The sequence below is a fragment of the Tachysurus fulvidraco genome, chromosome 4 (assembly GCF_022655615.1).
Source record: "Tachysurus fulvidraco isolate hzauxx_2018 chromosome 4, HZAU_PFXX_2.0, whole genome shotgun sequence".
NCBI classification, from domain to species: domain Eukaryota; kingdom Metazoa; phylum Chordata; class Actinopteri; order Siluriformes; family Bagridae; genus Tachysurus; species Tachysurus fulvidraco.
Window position 1 is genome coordinate 9,726,531 of NC_062521.1, and position 14,040 is coordinate 9,740,570.

At 40.1% G+C, this 14,040-nt stretch overlaps 1 protein-coding gene across 8 annotated transcripts in view; it reads left to right on the top strand.

The window, feature by feature from the left end:
* prkn (parkin RBR E3 ubiquitin protein ligase) overlaps nt 1-14,040 on the top strand; it is a 103,547-nt gene that overhangs the window by 46,931 nt on the left and 42,576 nt on the right. For all 8 annotated transcript variants that reach the window (XR_007140388.1, XR_007140389.1, XM_027150100.2 and 5 more), the window contains 3 exons: nt 3,016-3,099; nt 4,033-4,148; nt 8,034-8,170. Coding sequence is in view for 6 of the 8 variants with exons in the window: in XM_027150100.2 (XP_027005901.1) it covers nt 3,016-3,099; nt 4,033-4,148; nt 8,034-8,170 (337 nt within the window). In the remaining 2 variants the exon portion in view is untranslated. The remainder of the gene's footprint in view (nt 1-3,015; nt 3,100-4,032; nt 4,149-8,033; nt 8,171-14,040) is intronic.

Below are 14,040 nucleotides of genomic sequence, written 5' to 3' on the forward strand. Positions count from 1 at the left end.
TGACAGAGTCCGTCCCATTGCGGTCGACAAACACACAAACTCTCACACTCTTACGATAATCTAGAGATGCCAATCATCCTGCAGCACATGTCATGTTTTTGGTGTGCCTAGTGGAGTCCCAGGAAGCACAGTGAGAACACACAAACTCCACACACACGGCACAGGCAGGAATCACACTCTCAACCCCAGGGGTGCATAGAAATTGTGTTAACCAATAAGCCACATGAACAAGCCCCACTCCTTCTAGTCACTTTAAAATGTACTGTGTAGCAAGTCATTATATTAAAACTCTATCTGTTTTCACTCCAGCAATATAATTTATTCCTGGCAGCTACTGTAGGTGTTTTCTTACTGCAAACTCATATAACTGACTTTTAGACCATTCTGACCAAAACTTTTAGTTGCCCAAAGGCAACAGAGCAATTAACAAACAATGACATGCCTTTAGCGGAGTCAAGAAATGTATGACTCATTGCTTGCACCAGGTGTATGTGTGTTTGTGCGTATGCTCAGCCCGGGGCTGCTGTTATCTGGTGTTCCAGCATGTGGGCATCTGTCCCACCGCCCTGTATCCGCACACACTCTGCACGCTCTCTGCACGCTCTCTGCAAAGGCTGAGTGACAAGTCACTAAGCTGCACCTGCACTTTCTTCCTGCTCAGGGTGGTCTTCGGCACATTGGGACTGCTTGTTCGCTGCCCATGTGCCAGCCTAGCCTGCCTCTTGTGCCAATCTCATGCTGAAGCTGGCGCAGCGGGTCCTCCAGCTCTGCCTGCCAGACTGTGTCCTCAGACATTTCTCCTGATATGAAGCAAAAAAAGGAGGCTAAGGCAAAGGTCCTGAGCTCTGCAACTCCCAGTTTTGCCTTTATGGATGTGAAGGTACAGGAATGCCAGTCAGTCAGTCTCTGTCCAGGTCTGTTTGCTGCAGTGCGTCAGCCTGTAAACTAGAAGACGTTAGTGTTTGTCTTTCAATATTTCCTCTCCAAGTTTTGTCTCTGGAGGAAGAGCTCTTTACACTGCTGCTGCCTCTGCACCTCATGTGGGTAAGATTACAGAGCAGATATGGCGTTACTTCTGGATCCTCATCCTACTGTCTACGAGATGCTCAATTCATATTCCCCTCAAGTCCAAGTCTTAAGTCTGCAGCTTTTTAGGTCAGATAGAAAAAGCCCTATTCTGGATGTGATTACTTTCAAATGGAGATGTGGGCAATGTTGTTGTAGTTGTTGTTGTTGTAGTTGTTGTTGTTGTTATTATTATTATTATTATTATTATTATTATTATTATTATTATTATTATTATTATTATTATTTCTGATTTTAAACTAGTCTAATTTCGTTATGCTCAAACTTATCCTACTGTATGTCTAAATGGTGACGTACTGGGGTATTAATTTTTATGAATGTTCTGCTCAGTGAACAATTTTTTTGGAGCTTAATACAGCGTAGTATGTCCCGTTCTACCACACCCTAAAGATGTTCTACTGAATTCAGATCTGGTGACCTAGAAGCCCATTGAAGAACACTGAACTCACGTATCATCATGAAGGAAGTAGCTCTTTGAAGTTTATTAAATTGTGGTCATGAAGAGAGGCACCAGGTCATCAACAACACTCATCGACTGTGGCATTCAAGCAATGATGTATTGGTTTTAATGGACCAATTGTGTGCCAAGAAAATATTCCACAAACCATCACACCGCCCCTGAGTCTCTGTCCATTGCAGCGTCAGATTTTTGTTCTATGGCTGACGGAATTCAAGTCCATCATGGTCTTCTGTTGTTTTTTGCTATAATTGCTGTGCTGTGAATTCTGAGATGCTTTTTTGTTTGCCACAATTGTACAAATTTGTAGACTTGTCAGTTCTCTATTGATCTCTTTCGTCAAAAATGCATTTCCGTCCACAGACCTGCTGCTCGCTGGGTGTTTTTTCTTTATTGAGTACATTGAGTAAAATTCTGAGTAAACTCTAGAGATCGTCGGGAGTGAAAATCCTGGGAGATCAACAGTCCTAGAAATACAGTTGTCTGTATGTCTATGGTGTGGAGGTGGTTTGTTTGGAGAGTTGGGCTTTCAAGCCTGTGATTGTAGCGCCTTCAACAAACCAATAAACGCACAACATGCTCGAGTGTAAGCTGGCTCAGGGACAGAGTACTGTTTGTCCAACAGTACCCTAATTAAGGCTTTGTTAGGATGTGGTGTTGGTTTTTTATGTCCAGAGAGAGACAGAGAGACAGAGAGAGAGAGAGAGAGAGAGAGAGAGAATTTGATGGAAAGAGAGGCGGGTGTGAACAATGGAGAAGGTGTGTGCTGATGAATAATTCATAACCTCTTTTCTCATTAATCATTACGTTCACACCGAGGGGTGTGTGTGTGTGTGTGTGTGTGTGTGTGTGTGTGTGTGTGTGTGTGTGTGTGTTTTGATGCACCAGGGGTCTGCGTGACCTTTCCTTGCTGTCTCTTAGCAGGTGTCTTCATGTAATCTCCAAGCCCCACCGCCACAGCCCTCTGGATTCGTCCCATCCCTCGCATCATCCCTCGCCTCATCCCTCTGTCACTCCGGCACTCCAGCTCTCTATCACTCCCCTGTCTGCTGAGGGGAGAGTAATGATTTTCTTAACCTTTTTTCTCTCTAGCTTATTACGGCTCCTGTCGGAACGTTTAAATGCTTATGCTAATCAGGCCTGGCTTGGGCCGGCAGTTGTTCATACTAAACAAAAAAATTATGGATGGAGATTGTCTTAGTCTGGCAGAGGTGTTATGAGCAGGAGGACAGATACACATAGATGTTAAGAAGTCTTTTTTTTTATTAAAGGTCCACCGTCATTTACTGCTTTACTTGTCTGTCCGTTTCTGCTAGATTGGAAGATTAAGTAGCAAAAAACATCATTTTAATAGTTATTGTGATTGGAAGAGCCGATTGATACTTAATAAGTGCTTAATTGGTTGATAGCAGTGCTAACAGTTTTTAAGTGTAAGGTCCTTTTATTTACTTGCTTTTTATGGTCTTTTACAGGGACCCTCATGTTGGGATGACGTGCTTCTTCCTGATAGGATTCATGGTGTGTGTCAGTCAGAGGACTGCGATGGCCGGATGGCGGTGAGAGAGTCTGCACTCTGTTACAATCTAAAGCTCACAATCGGTGTCACCAGCAGGGATTTTTCGGGGTTTTCTGTTATCCACCGGCCAGTCAAAAGATTTTTCTTTTTTTCTTTTTTTTTTTAAATAAATTCGGAGCCTGGTCTAGCAGCACCACTCTGACTACAAATGTTTTTTTGGTCTTATTATTTGATTTTTTTTTCTTTTGTCAGTCAATCCAGGAGTTTGCAGTGTTTCTTATTTTGTGATTTTGTCCATGTATTGTCCATATTTTGTCTGAAAATGCTTTTTGATTTCCATTTATTTATTTATTTTTTCAAGTATTTTGTGCTTTTTTTTTTTTCTTTTTCTTTTTTCTTTTCTTGAATTGGTGAAATTGCAAGCACAGGATTCTTCTTCTAAACTACTACTCGCGAAGACACATATGTAATTACTTTATGTGAGAGCTGTACTCATGTGAATAACAGAATAAATATTCTTTTCTGAATATTTCGATGACGATACGCTGAATTAAATTCTACGATCTCAAAACCACAGATTCCTGGAGGGAACGCTTTGTTTCACGATCATATAGAATGTTGACTCCACAGAGCTTTTTGGTGACAGTGTAATTGCTCATTAATGGGAGAAACACTCATTTGTGATGTCACTGGGATTTGCTGATGTCTTTCAACGGTCATTTCTGTAGTTGGGACTAGTTTTTCTCCAAAAATTTTTTTATTGTGCTGCAGGAAAAAATATCTATGCATTTATACTCTATAACTATATACTCTCATGCTATACTCTCATGCTCTCTCTCTCACTCACTCACACACACACACACACACACACACACACACACACACACACACACAATTCTGACTTTTAGCTATTTCCATATACACAAACATCTAACACACTCTATCCTGAAACACGTATCTTTTGTGTGTGTAGGAGTTTTATCTGAAGTGTGCTGCACATCCCACTTGTGATGATGACACCTCGGTGGCACTAGACTTGATCATGAGCAACGTGCTCCATGTCCCCTGCATCGCCTGCACTGACATTGTGTGAGTAAATCTTGAACTATCTAGGTAGAACATCGAGAAGCAATTTTAAGCGAGGGAGAAATACGTCCTCAAAGCGTCGCACCAAGACTACTCATTTGTCTCTCGTTTAAAACTGACAGATGAACAGTATGTTTGAGGAGGAGAGGGGCAGTTCAGGCAGGACTAATCTCACTTTCTGCAAAAGTATTCATCTGGGTTTTTGTTATAGATAAAACATCCCAATGTTTGCACCTCCTGTAGAGTGCTGATACATCTGTTGTTAAAAAAAAAGCCACAAGGCCACAAAACCATCCAACACAGAGCTGTGACTGGGTAAGTAGGATGATATTAGTCAGAGAAGAGATCATCAGCTCGAGACATAGACACTCTGTAATGCTGGGCTTTATGAAAGATTTCTGAGAAGAAAGTTATTCAAAAAAGCCATATATATATTTTGATGTGTTAGAAACTCTGTAAACATGTGGGAAATGACCAAAGTTGACCTTCCTGGCTATGTTTGGTGGAAGCATAACAATCACCCTGAGAACACTGTCCACCTAGAGACGTGTGGTTAAGGGGTAGCATCATGGTATAGAGATGTTTTTTCTCAGCAGGAGACTGGTTAAGATTGACGGATGCAAGATGCCAAATACAGGACATCCTAGAAGATTACTGACAAAATCTAGAAATAATCATAAAATATTTTTGCCAGTCGCTTCAGGAGTGTGCAGCATTTTTTGTGATCGTTGATGCAGAAATGCTTGGTTTCGCTTCTGCATTCTTGCAGAAATACGACTTGAATCGGTTCTTCTTTTAAACTCTTGCCAGTGAAGACAAATTCTTTGATAGCTTTGCTCATGTTTGATGCATGTGACTAGAAGATGACGTGTGGTCCAAATCTGCAGAAAATCCACAGTAATTTTGCGAAAAACTTCGTTTCAAAAACATTTGTGATGTCACTTTTATTTTACTTGTCTTCCAAATGTACAGAAGGAAATCAGTTCCAGTCAGCAAAATACTTGAGTCTAGCAATTTTTACCGAACAATGACCTTACGTAAGTGTCAAACTTGAGCAAAACTTACACTTGTGTAAGGTTTAAAACCAGTTATTACCCGACAGTGCTTGAGTGAGTTTGCCAAGAAGAACAGACAAAAATATAGAGGTGACTGAGACAGATGACATTCAGCTGTAATTGTGGCTAATGTTGGCTCTACCGACTGTTTCTTTTACTGTCATATGCACATACACTCCATATTTAACCTTTGTTTAAGTAAAATCCTTCAAATATTAGACTTGTAAATGAAATTGTAAAAATGAGTTATAGTTGTAACACTACAGAGTGCAAAAAAAGAGTGAAAAATTATGCAGGGTGGTTTATTATAGCATTTTACACACACACACACACACACACACACACACACACACACACACACACACACACACACACACACACACACACACACACACACACACACACACAAATAGGAGGCCATACAGAGACTACGCCACAGCACAGACATAGACTTAGTCAGCTGCAGAAACAGTTGAACCGATGGAGCTTCTTAAATATTGTAACACAGGTCTTGTAGCTGTGGCTTCATTTGTATTAGGCAGACAGCTGATTGACAAACAGAAAGTCTGAGGTGTAAAACCACCTTACTGCGTAAAACTCTCCTCCCACCCTGCCTAGCTGCAATCACCAAGCTCGGTGAAGTGTGTGTTCTTGCTGAAGGTCAGCAGTTAGCCATTAGTTCAGCACAACCGTTGCCACCTTCTGCTTTCTGGATGACGAACCGAAGGCGAGATCTGGCACAATGCAGTCCAATCAGGGACACTCCCCATTCAAATCAAGACCTGATTGAAGTGGCACAGCAATTAGCTTCCCGAGTGGGCCTTTGTTTGGCCTTCGTCCTTTGCTTTGTGCCTGATCCTCCTCCTCTCTCAAGGATAGAGGCAAGGACACAGGCATGTTCTTAAAGCCCCACCAGAAGAGGGCTTTCTGAGGTTGACACTTAAAGGCTGACTTTAATATCAAGTGTTTGTATTATTGAGGGTTTGTGCTTAACATTGAGATTTGCAGAGAAAATGATTGCCGGACTTGTGGAAGTCAACGGCCTGACGGACTCTTTTAGAAGATAAGTGGTGTGTTCGAACACTCGGGATTTGATTGGCAAAAAATTGAATTTAATCAAAACAAATCAGGAAGCGAACATGGCATTACTGTGGGTCCACACACTCTTTCCCTCTGACTCACATACATACACCTGTATTTGTGAGGCTGGGCTCTAAACGGAATAATCCTCCTGTCTGCTGTCTTGAGCCCCATGCTGTCTTAAAACAAAACTGTTTCCCCAGACAGTCATCAGTTATTTAGGAAGCCTCAGGGGACACAACATCCAGAGCCAGTCCATAGAAATTGAGTCCTGCCTCATGGCACTTTGGAAGAGTAAAATCCTACCACTACAAAACTAGACTGAGGATAATACTACTTGAAATTGACAAGCAAATTGATTTTCTTTTGGCTTGACATGAAATGAAAAAAAAAAAGGCTGATGGCTTATTTTACATTCTAGTGTGAATCGGTGGTTTAGTGCTGGCACACGAGGAACAGCAATCTTTTGATAAAATCGGAGGACAGCAAGATTCTCTCTTACAGCAAATTCTACTTCCTGTGCTGGGATTGGAAAAAGAAGAAGCCTTCATTTTTGTTACAGCACAGTGAAATCCTTTTCTTTGCATATCCCAGCTTGGAGGTTGGGGTCACAGCGCAGGGTCAGACATGCCATAGTACAGCAGTCCTGATTAAGGGCCTTGCGAAGGAGCCGACTGGAGGCAACTTGTCTGTGCTGGGGCTTAAACTCTGACCTTTCGTTCAAAAAATGACAGCTTTAACCACACCAACTACAACTGCCCCACAGAAACGGAGAGAAATCCATCCATTCATCCATCCATCCGTCCATCCATCCATCCATCCATCCATCCATCCATCCATCCATCCATCCATCCATCCATCCATCCATCCATCCATCCATCCATCCATCCATCCCCTTTCCTTTCCTTTCCTTTCCTTATATTTCGTTAAGGTCATGATAGAAACCCAATTTCAGGAACACTGGGCGTGAGGTGGGAATATATCCTGTATATCCTGGATGGGACACGACATCGATGCACTCCATGTCGCCTGATTGAAAGCACAGCAAAAGACAATTTGTAAAGGGAAAAAAAGTAGCACATCTCTAATACTTCTCAGGTTACAGAGTTTTGGTTTGGCTGCTACTGTGATGTGATTGTCTTGTCAAACGTCTTATGGCAGAGTGAAGTCTAATAAAAACAAGAGTGCTGTAGGTTTTTGGCTGAAAGTGCACATGTATGGAACCTAAGACATCCACTAACCTAATCTTTGTGAAAATCGAGAAAAGTACAACATTTCTCATATGACAGCAGAAAGAATTTCTACAAGTTTGCACCACAAGCGACTCTCTTGCTCAGAGAGGTGATATTTCTCATTCTGTACAAGAATGAGTTTTCTCAGCAACAGCCTAGTGATATAAAGAAAGGAGAAGTCAGATTTCACAAGAACAGAAACCTGTACTTTTACTGGCTATACCAAATGTTTTTTTATTATAATTCTTAATGTAGCCAATGCTGTTTGATACACCAAATGACTCTTGGACACATCAAATGACTCTTTTTTTGACTCTTATTTTAATACTTGAAGTACGTTTCCAGTGCTTACTTGGTTATTTAAATGAGTAATTTTTTTCATTTAACTTTATATCAGACAATGAGTAGTCAGATATATTTATTACTTTTCTCTTTCTTCCAGTCTATAAGGATATGTAATGAGCATGTGCATGCATACAATGAACACTAAAGTATAAAATCTGCTGTCTTCTGTCCTGCAGGAGTCCTGTTCTGGTGTCTCAGTGTGCCGAGCGTCATGTGATCTGTTTGGATTGTTTCCACATGTACTGTGTTACTCGACTGAACGAGCGACAGTTCATCCATGATCCTGTGCTGGGATACTCACTCCCCTGTGCTGGTAGGCATGAACAGCATTTCTGCTCATTTGTGTGTGTGTGTGTGTGTGTGTGTGTGTGTGTGTGTGTGTGTGTGTGTGTGTGTGTGTGTGTGTGTGTGTGTGTACCAGTGATTGATTGTAGTAACATAGTGGCTGCAGTCAAACTGAAGAGGAGACATTATTATAGCATTGCATTGTTTCTCTGATTCTCTGTCTGTCTGTCTGACTTTTATTCTTACCCCCCACACATAGACACTACAAGTGTAGCCTCTTTATGTTTCTCTGCTTGCACATCCTTTACTGCCATGCTTTAATGGGGCTCCAGAGAGAAATGCTGACCTCTCATCAGCTAAAGCGTTCTCTATCTCTCTCACCTCTCTGCCTCACACACACACACACACACACACACACACACACACACACACACACACACACACACACACACACACACACACAAATCTCACTGACCTGTCTAAAAGCAGTCTCTATGGTAGACCTACACACGAAAACGTTCATTCATAAAAAAGGAGGAATTTGTATTTATTTATTTTTTTTTCTAAAAGTATAATTTTAGTACATGTTGAAAGAGATCACAACAACCCTGTTTTGAAGCATCTTTTTCCGTAATGTAAAATCGTTTCAATTTCAAATGAAACTATTTAATATTTGACGTATGCACTATAAACAGTTTTACAATAGTCACATACACTATATGACCAAAAGTATAGGAACGTCTGACCATCAATAATATTGGCTTCGTCATTTTCTTTAACACTACAACGTATAAGAAATCCTTTCACTGGAACAAAAGTGTTTCTTGCTTTAAAATGAATTCGCCTTAGTGGTGAATTAGCAGGAGTGTTTGGCATGTCAACACTACAACTGATTTAATTACTTTTTTCTTTGTTTCTCCTCTCTACATATATTTCTCCTTTTTACTGTAGTCCGGTCATTTCCTTTCTTTTTGTTTTGACTTAACTTGATAATTGAATATTATCCACAATTTTTTATAAGTGTTTGCTTATTAAAAAAAAGGAAAAAGATCTACGGCTGGTTTTTAGACAATGTGGGGAGAATCGGCACAATCGTAACGTTTTCTCACGTGCACATTTCTTCCTAACTTCAGTGAGAAAAAACTAATAGCATCCAATGCTAACATTGCCTAGGTCATATGTATTAGCATAAAGCACACAGAAAAACACACAAAAACACCGTAACCTTAAATGTACATAATCAAAACAACCTGATGCATGCAAAACTGCGTGTAACATGGAAAATATTAGGAAACAAAATTAAAGAAAGGAAAATATCATCGCTTATCCATTATGGTCAAGAGCAAAAAAGCAATAAAAGAACTATTTCAAAATTTTAATTGATTTCGGGGGCAGTGCATCACACTTTTTATTTTTTTATTTGTTTGTTTGTTTGTTTGTTTGTCCATTTATTTTTTTTTGTTATATCCTAATAACCATGATTGCATCCATCTTCATTGATTGCAGTTAATTGTTATGTAGGTAAAAGTTAGTGTTTGTATCTCTTCTCTCTCAGTGCTGTCGCCTTGCTTACTCTTAGCAGCATTTATTTCTTAGCAGTATTTTTCACAAATCTAGCTGTTTTTCTCTTTAGACAGACGAGGAGTAGTGATGCACTTGCATATGGATTTCAGTCGCATTTGTATGTCTACAGAGAATACAAGCGTGTTAGTGTAGTGCCTGTTCTCTCCTGTGTGTGTATAGACATGTTGCAGACCTGTCAGTGACGCTAACCATTAAGACCATCTATCACTGTTTTTGTGGCTGTGGATTACAGATTGCTAGAAAAAGGTCAAGCTTTAGCCTCAAATGCCATTTCCACTTTTAAACAACTTTTAAGAGTTCAAACCAAAGTGCCTGTCCAAAGGCACGGATGAAAGGAGGGGAGCGGAGGTTGTCAGCAACGTCTGGTGAATATGAAATACAGATTGGCGGACGCTGATAAACACATGGACAGCAGCTTAAGAAGCCATTCTCTCAGGAAATACAGCAGAGCAGGAATGAAGAAAAAAAAAAAACCCAGCCGTAACCTTCCTTTTGAATCGAGCTTTAACACACCGTTTTATTACAAGCTGGCTTCAAAGCCAGAGAATCTCTGGTTAACATTTACACCCGGCCTGATGCTGTCTGATCATAGGCATCGAATTGGGAGGATACAGAGGCATGTGTCCACTCCAAATTATAAGAATTTACTGCATGGTTTCACTTTAAAATAAACTATTTTGGCTTGCTTGGTGTTGGCTGATAACTTTGGTGACAATTAAACTTTAAAAGCTCGTGTCAACTTCAGTTTAGATTCGCGGGTTAAGTTTTTTATTCTGTTGCATGTATAAAATACTGTTGTAGAAAAGCTAGATGTAATTTCTAGTGTAGCAAACTGTTATTGGCTGATTTACATGTCAGTCAGGCTCTTGGGCAGTAAATAAAATCTGCTAGCAGACTGAAAGCAGAAAATCTGGACTCCTTAGCAGCTTGTATTGCACAAAGACCACCCAAGAGGGAGTCTGACTGGCATGAAAGTCAACCAATTGCAGTTGTTTTTCTTCGGTGTCATGTTTAGAGGCATGAAAATGTAAAGTCAGTGTGCCCAAAAAAAAAAACCAGACTGACGTGCAACCATAGACTGTTCGTTTAAGACAGTCATGTAAATTAAGAAGGGCTATATTTGGAAAATCCACCCTTTAACTGATCTTCATAAACGCTAATTGTCCCAGTTGTAAACATGACAGCTTCCATCTTCCATGAAGGAAATAGAGTGTCACAAAGGCTTTGTTTTTCGGGCAAACGGTCAAAGAACACAACAGCAGAAATCCTGTAGAATCCAAATAATTAGATGAAGCCCTGAAGTGATTCCAGTTTTGTGCACCATATGGACACACTCATACACTCTTGGCCCAGTGTCTAAGACTGAGACTAAGTTTGCATTAACATTCCAGTAACCTGAATACATGTGACGGTCTAAAGTTGAGGATGACGAGATGATCGATGAGACTCCGGTGGACATGACATACTGTATGTTATGTACAAATGTCTTTTCAATTAGCCCAGATTGTGTGATTATTTTTAGCAACATTTCATTACATGGGTTTGACTTTATTTGGCATCCACTGGGAAACAGCTTTGACTTCCAGTTAGTAAAAACCCACCAAAATGTTCTACCCTAATAGATGGTAGACTACAGTACACAGTGCATAGAATAAGTGCACATTAAGTCATATGTAACGCATATTCATAGGTGTTTCTGCAAAGTGGGGGATTAGTCTGGATTAAAAATGTAATACTTGTTGTCATCTAACTCCAGGCTATAAACATTCCTCCAGACTTATAACTGTTCTTATTAATGAACATATTGTGTTGTTGTTGGAACTGTTTACTATATAGATGTGTAAGCTGACACTTATGTCCTCCCCTTGGACATGTGGCATTTTGATGCTTTTGTGTCGCTAAAGTGCAGACTAGAAAGAAGACCCCAAAGCAGGGTTCAGGACAACATTTTGGGATAAGGCTACTCTTATCTAACATGATGGCAACGTCAGAGAAATACTTGCATGACTAATATTTATATAAACCTTTGCTGAAGACTCTAAAACAGTGATGTGTGAAACAGTAGTTGGTGGACTGTATTATTTGAAGGGTAATGTTAAAAAAGTTAGTCTCTTAGTTCCTTGCTCAGATATGCCCGGATGTCTTTGTAATGTTTTGTGAAAAGATTCCGATCTAATGTTACTGCTTCTTTGTCTCCAAGTCTGTTTTTTAATGGAGCATACATGTAGATTACACAGAGGAGATACGGTTAATTCTAGATACATGGATATAGTATGTGTATCTGGAGCAGGGGATTTCCTAAACTCTGTTTTATAATACATCATCTATTTAAAGGACTACTAAACCAAAGCTCCTGGTTGCACAATTCCACTTGATTGTATACAGATGTAGAAGGGAAATTGTTTCTAATCATACTCTCTGGTGTCACCCAGATGAGGATAGATTTCATTTTAAGTCTGGTTCCTCTTAAGGTTTCTTCCTCATATTGTTTTGCCACCGTTGACTCCGGCATGCCCATTAGAAATGAATCTAAAATTATTAAACTTTTTGAGCTTTGAGATAATGTCGATTGTTAAAGGCAGCATCACATTACTAAAGTCTTTTGCTTCATATTTTATGCTGGCTGAAGTTAATATTTGTGAACTAAAAATGGAAATAATCTCTAAAGGCTAGATCAGATAAATGTCAGTGGAGTTAGCTACTGAGCTATGGCAAGGGGACTCTTAAATGGCTTTCTCTTCTCTATCAAATCCTCTATGATTTTATAGACAAGAGAAGCTTTGATAGTCTTATATAGTGCATGCAGTGAAGAGGAATCCATTGGAGATTTGACATACTGTCTCTATATCTCCATAAACAAACATGAGTCATACTGAAGAGCCTGGTGACTTTTAAACATGGAACTGTCATAAGATGCCACCATTGTCTATAAGAAGTTAGTTCATGGCATTTCTGCTCTGCTAGAGCAATCCTGGTCAACTGTAAGTGCTATTACTGTGAAATGGAAATGTCTAGAAACTCAACTACAATGCTGTACATCCTATACACCAAAATGTCTCTGTGCAACAGGGTCTTCATGAACAGGGTTTCCATGGTACACTGGACTCCTAGAGCATTAGAAACATGTCCTATGGACTGGACTGATGAATCATGCTTCACCAGCTGGCAGTCAAATCTGAATTTAGCATATACCAAGCAAACTTTATTAAGCAGTATGTATAGTTAGAAATTTCCCCACTGTGGAACGAATGAAGGTATATCTTATATCTTAGCTCCAATTGTAAAGTTTGTGGAGGAGGAGGGCTGTTTTCGGGGTTTGGCTTGGTCTCTTATTTTCCTTTCTTATTTCATGCTAATGCTAAAAAAAATATTGTCATTATGTCAACAATATGTTTTTTTTTCTGTTTGGCATTATCATGACAATAACCCCATTACCATTATTTGGGAATGAGATGTCTACCAAGTTTATTTATGGTAGTATGTTATGATGGTAAGGAGTCCACATATTGTAGTGACTCATGCTGCGAGGTGGGACACCGGGACAAAGGCACAGAGTCCGGAAGTGGTGGGGAAATTAAGTGCTCTTGTATTTAGATGCTAAGCAAGGTGCAAGTGCAGGCAGTGTAGCTGGAGAGTGGTGAATCGGTGCAGGGAAGTTCCTTCAGTGCTGGAGTGCTGATGCTGGAGCTGCATGTCAACCCAGGAGCCTGATTGGCTCACCTGTTTTTGGCGCAAGTTAGGCTGCCCCGCCTTGCAGCTACACTCAGCAACGCTATCCATGGTGCTGAAGAGCCGCTGTTTCTTTAGAACCATGGAAATCACAAGGTGAAGAGCGTTTTTGTGTAGCTTGCGTGCCGAGGTGTTTGCTATGTGTCACAATATGTTTAGCCGTACACTGCAGGTCTTGTCATGCCTTTTTTTTGCTTACTGTGCATGGTACAACAAGCCTGAAAAGGCGTGACAAGACCTGCAGTGTATGGCTAAACAGACCAGGCTACATGACTGTGAAGAAAACAGTAAACCACAATGTGGGAAAATGTTTTTAAGGTTTTTCTTTACATTCAGGAAGCCTGGTTTTGTGTAACTGGAAATAACCATGACAGTATTGTAAAAAAAATAGCACAGACATTACTGTAAGGATTATTAAATGTATTATAGTTTGGAATTAATTTAAGATATATAACAGGATCTTGAGGACCACCGTTGTATCTAAAACATTTTTGTACTGCTGACTGTTTTTTGTGAATTGGATCAGGGAGGTTGTTAGTAGAGAAACTCTTGCCTTAAATGAATTTTCAAAGTAAACTGCAATCG